This window comes from Aspergillus niger (genome assembly GCF_000002855.4).
Source record: "Aspergillus niger supercontig An11".
Taxonomy (NCBI): domain Eukaryota; kingdom Fungi; phylum Ascomycota; class Eurotiomycetes; order Eurotiales; family Aspergillaceae; genus Aspergillus; species Aspergillus niger.
In genome coordinates this window covers 278687-289130 of record NT_166526.1, presented here as the reverse complement: position 1 = coordinate 289130, position 10444 = coordinate 278687, and the positions used below count along the sequence as shown (strand labels likewise).

The following is a 10444-nucleotide window of genomic DNA, read 5'->3' as shown; positions in this document are numbered from 1 at the left end:
GCGCGAGTACTCGTTCTTTGTCTTCCAGGCGGGAGTACCGATGTACGGAATACCATTGGGATCAGTGAAGATGGCCTCGACCTCTTCCAGGGTCTTACCCGTGGTCTCGGGAAAGAAGAAGAAAATGTGCAAGAACATGGCAGTACAGAAGACACCGAAGAGGATGTAGACCTTCCACTGGATGTTGACAAATGCCGGGGGGACAAAATAGCTGAGGGCGAAGTTGAAGGCCCAGTTGGCTGAAGTGCAGAGGGCGGTAGCCTTGCCGCGCACACGCAGAGGGAAGAGTTCCGGCGGGTACACCCAGCTGGCGGGGCCGAAGGAGATGGCGTATGAGGCTACGAAGAGGTAGGTACTGGCAATGACAGCCTTGCTGGGCGCGCCGTGGATGACCCAGGACTCGGCTTCCACGTTGTTGAGACCGCCGGGCGGCGCGGGATGACCGTAGCTGGCCATCAGACCAGCATTAATGTACATCCAGATCATCATGAAGAGCGAACCGATCAAGAAGGTCGGGCGACGGCCCCACTGATCACCCCACACCAGAGCCGGCACAGTCATGCACACGTTGATCACGTACTGGATACTGGAGGAGATCAAGTTGTTGTTACCTTTCAAGCCGGCCATGGCAAAGACGTAGGTGATGTAGTACACTAGAAGTGAACCGGTTAGCATTGCTGACTACCTATACAGGCTCGAAAGAAACTTACTCATGACGTTCATTCCAGTCAACTGAGACCAGATCTGAACGAAAACACCCACATGGGTACGGTTAAGCATGTTGGGCTTGAACAGCTCGAGGTAGGAGACATCCGCGTTTTGGCGCTCAAACTCGCACATGCTCTTGATCTCTTCATATTCACGCTGCACAAAGGGAGAGCTCGGGTCTCCCTGACCGTGGACGAGGGTCAAAACAGCGTGGCACTCCTCCCATCGGTCCTTGCGTGCCAGCCAGCGGGGTGACTCAGGCAGGAGCATCATACCCAGGAACAATAGCACGGCAGGGATCATCTGCAGACCCCAGGGAATCCGGAAGGCCGCCGTACCCTTGATGAAGCTGCATCCATAGGAGACGCTACATCACGTGTGAGATGTGACATGGTAGCTGATGATGGATAAGGACTTACTAGAACATGATCAGGATACCCCAGGTAATAGCCCATTGTTGCAGACCGACGACACGACCACGCTTGGTTGGAGGAGCCTAAATGATTAGCACCGCATGCAGCAGCAGGCATTATGGGACCGACATACAATCTCCGAAATATACACTGGCACCTGAGCGGAGCAGATACCCACACTCAGACCGTTGATGATACGACCGACGATCAGCATGGGAATGTTCTGGGAGGCACAGACAATGATGGATCCAATGCACCTGTACAGCCATGCATTGTTAGCAGAGATAACGGTGCAGCGGTGTCAGATACATACCAGATGATGGAACCGATCTGAATGGCAGTACGACGACCAAGCCTGTCCGAGATGAAACCCGAGATCAACGAGCCCAACCAGGAACCACCAGCCATGGAGGCGGTGATACCACCCTGCACACTCGCGCTGGGGCCCTGACAGACCCTCTTGCCATCATCATCGTAAGTGACAGGAGCCTGGTTGAAGTAACAGAGATAGGCATCGGTCTCGATGATGGCCGACATCGACGAGATATCGAAACCGAACAGACCACCGCCGACGACGGCGATGGCCGCAATGAAGTAAAGATTGCCGATAGCCATGATGCCAGCTGGTTCCGCTCACGGCAGGAGATTCTGGGGGAAAGAAAAAAGAAACCTCGGGGAACCACCGGAGAGAGCAAGAGAAGGACGCAGGAGAAGCCGGGGAAAAGACGGGGGATTTAAGGAAAGCGAAACCCGGGAACGGGTGGCACCAGATGAAATGGACCACAGTGAGACAGGAGCAGAGGCCGCGGGGTCGACGCAGAGAACTGCCATGATGGCCGGTTGAATTGTCAAACCTAAAGGGTGGTAGAGGGACAATTCCGACCCGAGTCGCACGGCAAGCAAAGAAGACCCATGCCAGGCGAGATTAGACCGGCCTCTGACTAGCGGAGAGACAGGCATATCCGGTTAGGTCAAGGTTCAGCTGAACTAGCGATTGGATGCATGCAGCAAAAGGCGGTCCACCAGGAGCTGACATGGGGGGCGTTGCCCATGGGTCAGTCGGCTGGCCGTGAGCCCATCTGTCGCATGGGAAAAAAAAACCGGGGCGAGCACATGGTCTGGAGGGTCGAGGGGTCATGAAACGAGCCATTAGGAGGCAGATGGGGAGGGGGGCGAGAGAATGATCCAGAATCCACCCGACCTGATTGATGCACAACAAATGATATCTCGACTTCCGCGGTATGTCTCCATTGGGATGACCGAATGTGACCGTAGTCGGGTAGGTGGCTGCAAGCGTGGGAGGCGGTCCAAGCCGGCCAGCACGTTCAGGAAAAGCCATCGGACAGCAAGGCAGGCAACCCTGAAGGCTGAAGACCGAAGACGGGTCAGCCGAGAGTCGGAGGCCGCGATCCAGCGTAAGCGTGGAGGCAGAGAAGGTGGAGGTGGAGGATTCCGGGGATTGGGTGGATCGGCATTGTCGTTCCCTTTCCCGGCCAAGGCGGGATACAGTCCGGAGTAGATTAGGAAATTCCTGCAGGCCAGCAACGCAATGCCAGCGGGGACTGTGCAGTAACTAGCAGTGTAACTGACTCAGCGCAGAGACATTATCTAATATGAACCGATCGAGGAGAACGGTTCGGTGAGGGTAGGCAAACGAGATCCAGTTCGGGGGGAATGGAGAAGAGAACGGGGGGACTCGAGATTGCGGAGAGACACCGACACCGACCGACTTCCCCAGAGCACATGACTCTCAGGCAGTCAGGCTCGCGCCCGGCCCAGAGCCTAATTAGGCTTAAATCTCGACTTTCAGGGTCTTGGCCGTAATATACTATCCCCAGACTGGCTAGTATGGGTGGGGAGGTTATGATAGCCAGCCAATAATCGCCAGTCAGAAACAGACAGGAACAGGAAAACATCGTTTTGCTTTGGATAATGGAAACACCCCGGGCCCCCGTATAATAACCCCAATCATTAAAATTACCTCCAGTCCGGCTGCCAGAAAATTTCATCCCCTGCCAGGTAGTATGATGTGATCGAGACATTCTATCATGTTCTCTTCCATCTCCTTCCTGAATGGCCTCGTAGTTAAATCCCTCATGCAATAATCCCGGGGTCCCCAGTGCCCCCAACATGATACTAGGAAGTAGCTACCTACTAATAATACTCCTGGTCAACCAGGCCATGAGATGGGCCTGGGAATTTAGCCGACGAAGTACCCTCCTTTTAGCCTTCGCCAAGGACTTTCTAACGTGCTCGTTTCCAGCACCGTTTGTTACTAAACGTTCGAAATTTTCTCATCCACTCATGATCCCTTGGGCTGATTCGTGGATTTTCTCCGCCCGCATATTTCAACTACTACTCAGTTGTCCCCGCTGTACCAACTGACGGGAGTCATAGTTAAATCACCAAAAGACTGGTTGGGCCCAAGTTGCATCTTCATGGGCGGTATGTGTGTATATATACGACCAAGGTCATTATCATTACGGGAAATCTCGGAACAAACCATGATGTCCGCTGTCGGGGGTGAGACAAGCCTCTCCAAGCCGGGAGAAGAGGGGAAGAAAAAGCCAAAAAAGCCACAGAGACACAAAAGGAGAAACACTAGTCCACTAAATACTCAAACCATGCAGGGCAGCCAACCCTAATTACCCGGCTGCCCATGCCGACCCCCTTTGCCGCGCCTTACACGAGATCCCACTGTGCAATGAAGACATACTCCATCGGCACCTTACCGGCTCGCGCCCGGTATTCCTCCGCTGTCAACCCCCGGACGTCCTTTCGATCCCCGAACCGGCTCAGCACCACTATCAGCGCTTGCTGGCCCGGCGCCCCCAGCATCCTGGAATCCGGCACGTCCACGTACCACACGTCTCCCCCGCCGTTCGGGTTGGATCCCGGCACGTGGGTGATTACAAGGCGTTCCTCCTTCTGCCCATCCACTCCGTTCACAATCAGCAGAAACAGTCCAGGCTTAGCCCGCGTGTGATGCTCCAGCGTCCAGTGCTCGCAGATCAGACTGAACTGGAAACGCACCGGCCCTCCCTGATGCACCGAGATCTGCTTGGCAGCCGGGCGGAAGGATCGCACTCCAATGTGGTTCTTCTTCGCCTCCCCAAACACCAATGGCTGCTCAACGCACAGCGGCGAAGAGGGATTGCCCAAAAGGTACTCCTCCCAGCTGATCTCGGGACGCCCATCATCCCGGTAGAACTGTGTTCGGTCTTGCGGAAAGTGCTTCAGCCCCAGCTCGTCATTGGTGTCCGTGAACATGGTCGGGTCGAACTGCGCCTGGTAAGGTTTCCCCGGGCCATGGACGCACCCAGCGCCCCAGCAGGGGTCAATCAGCTTCCACTGCCCGTTATCAATCCTAACCACATTCCAAGCATGGCCACCTTGAACAGGAGGTAATGGAGAGCCGGGAGCAGGTGCCACATAACCATAGCCTTTACCGTGGCCATGGACCGTCTTCGCCTCCAGACCTGCATGTGTAGCAAGCGCAGTGAATAACCCAGCATACCCTTCACACACACCCATACCCGTCGCGAGTGTATTGGCCGGAGTTTGCTTCTTTACCCGATTATTATAAAAAGCCTCTGTGTCATACGCGACATTGTGGTGGAGCCATGTAAAAATGACCCGAGCTTTGTCCGTGAGCGACGGGAACGGCCCCGTGAGCTCATTTGCCAGCCAGGACAAGTCGTGTGTTGGGAGAGATGTGCGTGGATATCGAGCTGCATGGGCATCGGCGGCAGAGAAGTCGCGGCATTTCAAGCACGCAACCGGTGTGGGAATCATGGGCGCATTGGACGCATACAGACGAGGCTTCGTAGCTTGGATTTTGGAGAGATCCGGACGCGATGCCAGCGGGACAGGTGGGGGCACACCATTGGAGCTGGGCTCATTGGCAACTCCATTGGCACTGCCAAAGGATTTGTTGATCGCCGCAAAGCCGGATTGTTTGAGCTTACCCAGCGTATCATTAGACAGCGGGGGTGGGGGTAGCCTCCGAGCTGGTAGTGGTGGGTTCTTCTCTTCCTCTTCGTTGATTGTCGACGACCTGTCGCTGGTGCTTCTAGACGGTAGTGGGGGAGGCAGCCGGGAAGCCTGCGAATCATTGCTTTCCATGGAGTAGTTGCTCTGGCTGGATTTCCGCCGCAAGGGCAAAGACGGACGAGGTGGAGATAGCCTGCTGCTGCTACTGCTACTCCTCATAGTCGTGGGCGTCGGTCGCGGTGGTGGTTGTGGCTGGCGCTTTGGGGGCAATGGAGGCAGCTCAGCCTCGCCCCAAGCGGGTGGCAGGGAGCGGCCAGGGCCTGTATTAATGGAGCTAGCCGATGTCCTTCCGGTACTTGTAGTGGTCGATCTAGATATATCTGAGGCCATGGACTCTAAGGAGCCTTTATGAGAGGGTTGAGTCGGTCTGCGCGGTGGTAGTGCTGGGCGCTGTTGATCGGAGGGCTTGCGAGCAGGCAAAGGAGGGGGCGTTTTGTGTTTTACCGGGGGCGGTGCTGGTGCAGTAGCGGGACGAGGGACAGGTCTAGGAGGGACCGCGTCGTTTGAAGCGGACGAACGATTGTAGACGGAGCCATTGCTGCCAGCAGCATGGGTGTTATAACTGTCGTTGGTGTTGTTGGTGGTGAAGGTCTTGGGTCGCGGGGGAGCAGCCGGACGGATGGGCATAAGAGTGGGCTGGACATGGGCAGGCTCGCTGGTATCGGTTCCTGAGCTTTGACCAACTTGCGCTTGTTTAAGTGCCGCAATCCGTTGCTGGATTGACATGACCTGAGGTTCTTCGGCCATGGTGTGATTAGTTCTAGGATTTCGTGGGTGAGAAAATGAAGGGTAAAGCGAATGTATGGCCGTTGATAGGAAACCCGTTATCGAGGTGTTTCGAGTAACGGCGATCGTGAGGGACTAGAATTAGGGATAATTAGGAGTTCATAGAGAAAGGGAATAAAGATAAGAGGACTCCCTCAAGGACAAAGGTGGGTAAACGAAAGAAAGGCAGGATCCTGAGGGAGGAGGACTGGGGGCTGAGACTTTTAAAAAAGACCCCTGCCACGGAGGGGGAAAAGCAGAGGAGGGAGGCAGAGCAGACACTCAGTCCAAGTGGAGAGGGAAAAGCAGTGGACGAGGCTGTGAAACAAAACCGGAAACGGGCTCAGCCTTACCGGTGCCTGAGGTGTGGATCATCCCCGTCTCCACCCGAATCTCTCTACTTTTTTATAAGGAACGAACCATTCACAATGAGATTGTACGCGCAATGCCTTTCCAGATATCGATAAATATAGCAGTCAAATACATGGCAATCATTTCAACGGGCAGTATGCACCTCCCGTCCCTTCACAAACACTCGTCCAATATTGCGGTCATCCCCCGTCATCAAGAACTTTTCAAACACCGTCGGCACTCCGTCTTCCTCCTCCACTGGCGCCATTACGCCCTCCTCCTGTGTCCGAATAAGCAGCGCATCGAACTCCTTGCCCACCATGAAATTCCCGACTTTTTCCTGCAGTTGGCATACCCGCGCTCCGCCCAAAGTAGCCATATAAAACCCCTCCGTAAGACTCAAAGGCTGATCCTGTCCTTGCGTCATCGTGCACCGTGCCGTCGACACCACAAAGGCAGCCTTCATCACCTCGAGCATGGAGCTTGAATAGCCTCCTCCACAGTCGGTACCTAGTCCGACTTTGATATCCCGACGGAGATACTCCCGCACGGGCGCAACCATGAACTCATCCATCGTGACATTGGGAATAGGGCAGTGAGCGATCCCACACTGCAGCTCCGCCATACGTTCGATCTCCGCATCCGAAAGGTAGATCGAGTGAGCAAGAATGCTCCGGTCATTTAGGAGTCCAAGCCGCTCATAGAGTTCCGTTTCACTCTTATCATCAGGGAACAGTTGCCTGGTGAAATTCACCTCTCCCTGCGACTCATTGAAATGGGTTTGGATGGGCAAGTCGCGATTCCGGGCTGCGACCGTCCCAAGCCCAACCAGTAGTTCTTCCTCACAGCATATCGCAAACCGCGGTGTAATCACCGGGGTCACAAGTCTGTGTGTTGGATCAAGTTCCCGAACTCGAGCAATGAAGTCTTCCGTTTCACGGAGGGACTCTTCCACCGATGCGTCCCGATACCAATCCGGGGCATGACGAGTCATATTGCACTTTCCGATCAGCGCGCGCTGGCCTAGGCTGAGGCAGGTTTCGGCGAGGATGACCGATGCCGGTGCATGACGGGAACCGTAGTAGCAGGCGGTAGTCATTCCTTGTTTGAGCCCGCCGCGGACACAGGAAGTATATAGCGACTTGGCGTACTCCAGATCGGCGAGTCTGGCTTCGTGGCGGAAGGTGATGGTCTCCAGCCAGGTAAGTAGGTCGATTCCCCGCCCCGTGCCGCGCTGGGCCCATTGGGGCGCATGAGTGTGCGTGTCGATGAAGCCGGGGATGAAGAACTCAGTAGGTTGTAGAATGGTCACCGTGCAGGTGGATGCAGAGTAATGGTATTCCGCAAGGAGATTTGGGATAGAAGCCGCAGGAGTTGATGGGCGGATGGCTTGGATGGTTCCAGTGGGTGAGAGGAGGATGAAAGTCTCGGTGAGGATCTCAAGGTGCTTGGAGCTCAGGGTGTGAATGAAAGTGCCATGGAAGGCTTGAGCTTTGGATGGTTCAGAAGCCATGATGGGAGTAGTTGCAGTGATAGTTGGGAGGATTGATGAACGATAATGATGTTGTGGAGGGGTTGACAGAAGATAAGCGTTGTTGGGGGTTTTATCTACAGCGGGGTAGCAAGGCGCCTCTTCCAGAATTACTACACAACAGCCGTAAGCTCAAAAGACAGAGGATTATTCCAAACTTGTTCTAATATAATCCAATTAAAGGGTATAGTATGTCGCCATCTCCTCCTGAAACCAGTCATAGGAATAGAATAATTGCTCCGCCAGTTGTGGATCAATCATGGGCACGTTCCCCGATCCATTGACCAGGAGAACGTCATCCAGCACCGGCGCTAGGGGCACCGGCGGTGCTACCAAAATGTGTTGTTGCTGTTGCTGCTGCTGCTGCTGTTGTGGTTGTTGCTGCGGCTGCTGTTCCAAGAGCGTTTGATGGTGTGGTATTGGTGGCTGTGGCTGTGGCTGCGGTGGAGGCGGGAGTGGTTGTGGCTGTTGTTGTTGTTGAAGCTGCTGCTGCTGCTGCTCCTGCTCCTGCTGGTATGCCAGATGGCTGAAGATCATCGTGCTCTGGTTCCGAAACGTCTCCGCCAGTCGGTCCACTCCCGGACGTCTCTTGCCAAATTCCTCCAGCAGAACAACTACTGCCTGGATGGCCCGTCGCATGCTCTGATCCTCAGGCTTCCACGCAGCACCACGGCCTTCACGGACAGACTGAAGATTATGGTTAAGACACCACAGGATTGTGATGCCGGCAAAGTAAACCTGGCTGAGGGTCAACCAGATCCACTTGAGCTTGCCCTGCGAATAGCTGTCCCAGTAGGACCGAATGACCTGAATGCTGGCATTGCCACAGCTCACGATGCTCGTTGCATCAGGTGTCGGATTACGCGGACTAGGCCGGTACATAAGGAGCAGTGTCGTTGCGTATAGATAGTCGTAGTAGCTAGTCGAGTACAGAAGCGCGGGCGCATACACCGGTGCTTCCTGTCGCCAGTCGTCTAGTTCCTGGCGGAAATGACTGAGCGTGATGGCAACCTCTGTTGGAGGAGGTGGCGGTTGGTTGTTGAATACTGTCACAGTCAGTGGGACTAGACCTCAGTGAGCACCGGGGGCAAACTCGAAGAGACTTACAGTAGCGGTAGATGCGCGAGAATATCCGGCGCAGGCGCACCACCTGCAATGGAATGGTCATAGCACTAGCTCCGGGTGTCTCTGTCCAGTTGTCGTTGAATTCCCGCGGCAAGCCTATTGAGATATCCTCGTCTGCAATTCCAAGTGGCCTTCCAAGGGTGCTTGCGATCAGTCGATCGAGGTTGTAGAGACTCCAGAACGCCCGCTTGGCCATCTCCTCTTCTATCACGTTCCCCGTTGGACGGGCTTTATGCAGCCCGAGACTGGTGGCGAGACGCAAAGTAGTCCCGAGGATGTGCCATACGCTGGGGCCCGTGGTCGCAAACATTGTATACACAGCGACGCTCAGAAGGGCTCGAACAGCAGCCAGATCTTCATTCTGCAAAGCCAAGGTCATTGTCTCATTGCTAACATGATAGAACTCGGCAGCCTGTGACTCGTCGGCAGATCCGATCAACAAGGCCGTTGCGATGGTGATGTGATACGAGTGATGAACCTCTGGTGCGGGGACCTCCCCCGCATAGATGCGATCGAGATGGGCCATGAACTCCTCGCGATGGAGAAAAGGATATTGGTACCCCAAACTATCAAAGTATCGCAATGCCACTGATTTCGCCTCTGGCAGCGAGGCGAGCCGGATCACGCGCGGAGCGGATGCTACCGGACGCGCGATGGAGGGTCGTCGATGCTCCAACTGGTCGCGAAACAATTCGCCTACGTTAGGCAGCTCGGTACCTACCGCGGTGGAACTAGGAGCAGGGCTGCTGGACAGCGCGGTTGCAGTCGTCGTGGGGGTTGAATGTGTTGAACTCCCGCGAGTCATCAGCAAGGCTGGGACCTGGTACCACCAGTCCGGATCGCCCTCGCCATCCAGCGCAGTCCCCGTGGGCCGGTCGCCAACAGAGATGCCTGTCTTGCGGCGCAAAAGATCCTCCAGCCATTTCACCCGGTTTTGTAGATTTTCTAACTGATCTCGAGGAACAGACGCCGCGGCGACCTGGGGACCCGGCGGAGGGATGGTACAGCGGACACCGGCGCGAGTACACGCGGAGCAGTTGGGGTATCGAAAGTCACATTTCTTTTTCCGTTTCCGACAGAAATCGCACGCTGTGGATACTCGTTTACTGCGAGGGTGAGGGGTATGTGATGGGGAGGATCGCGATGAGGCAGGGGTTGGTTGAGGCTGCTGCTGAGACTGTTGGAGCGACGGTGGTGCTGTTGGGAGTGGCTGTTGCTGCTGAAGCGGCACGGAGGGCGGCGGCAGCGACTGCGGAGAAGGGACGGAACTGGGGTGAGCAGGACGCGGCGGAGGAGGCAGAGATGCAGGATGGGAAGGAATCGGTAGGGGATCGAGTCGGAATTTGCCCAGCTGATGCCGAAATTCGGGGTCACGGTTGGTCATGGTGGTGGAAGGGACGGAGAAAGAGGCCAGGGAAGGCGGCTCGAACCGCAGGCCATACCGGGGGGAGGAATTATTGAGTGGGGGAAGTGGTCGGAGGAGGATGGATGGATTAAT

General features: G+C 55.4%; 5 protein-coding genes across 5 annotated transcripts; 1 reads left to right on the top strand and 4 right to left on the bottom strand.

Moving 5' to 3' along the window:
* Positions 1-10: 10 nt before the first annotated feature.
* On the bottom strand, positions 11-1952 carry An11g01100 (uncharacterized protein; the record flags this gene model as incomplete). Its single annotated transcript, XM_059750042.1, has 7 exons — positions 11-653; positions 711-1075; positions 1128-1204; positions 1255-1378; positions 1435-1568; positions 1605-1744; positions 1889-1952. Coding segments are annotated over 7 exons (1547 nt in total), but the record flags the coding sequence as incomplete, so codon positions are not given.
* Positions 1953-2123: 171 nt separating this feature from the next.
* Positions 2124-2640, top strand: An11g01090 (hypothetical protein; the record flags this gene model as incomplete). The annotated part of the gene is made up of 2 exons (XM_059750041.1): positions 2124-2237; positions 2311-2640. The coding sequence occupies 2 exons, from the start codon at positions 2124-2126 to the stop codon at positions 2638-2640; spliced, it is 444 nt and encodes a 147-aa protein (XP_059606314.1).
* A 1163-nt stretch (positions 2641-3803) lies between these two features.
* An11g01080 (uncharacterized protein) lies at positions 3804-5921 on the bottom strand (the record flags this gene model as incomplete). The annotated part of the gene is made up of 1 exon (XM_001394078.3): positions 3804-5921. The coding sequence occupies one exon, from the start codon at positions 5919-5921 to the stop codon at positions 3804-3806; it is 2118 nt and encodes a 705-aa protein (XP_001394115.1).
* A 300-nt stretch (positions 5922-6221) lies between these two features.
* On the bottom strand, positions 6222-7803 carry An11g01070 (uncharacterized protein; the record flags this gene model as incomplete). The annotated part of the gene is made up of 2 exons (XM_001394077.3): positions 6222-6320; positions 6454-7803. 2 exons carry the CDS (start codon positions 7801-7803, stop codon positions 6222-6224), a joined length of 1449 nt encoding a protein of 482 aa, XP_001394114.3.
* Positions 7804-7998: 195 nt separating this feature from the next.
* An11g01060 (uncharacterized protein) lies at positions 7999-10330 on the bottom strand (the record flags this gene model as incomplete). Its single annotated transcript, XM_059750040.1, has 2 exons — positions 7999-8885; positions 8929-10330. 2 exons carry the CDS (start codon positions 10328-10330, stop codon positions 7999-8001), a joined length of 2289 nt encoding a protein of 762 aa, XP_059606313.1.
* Positions 10331-10444: the final 114 nt, after the last annotated feature.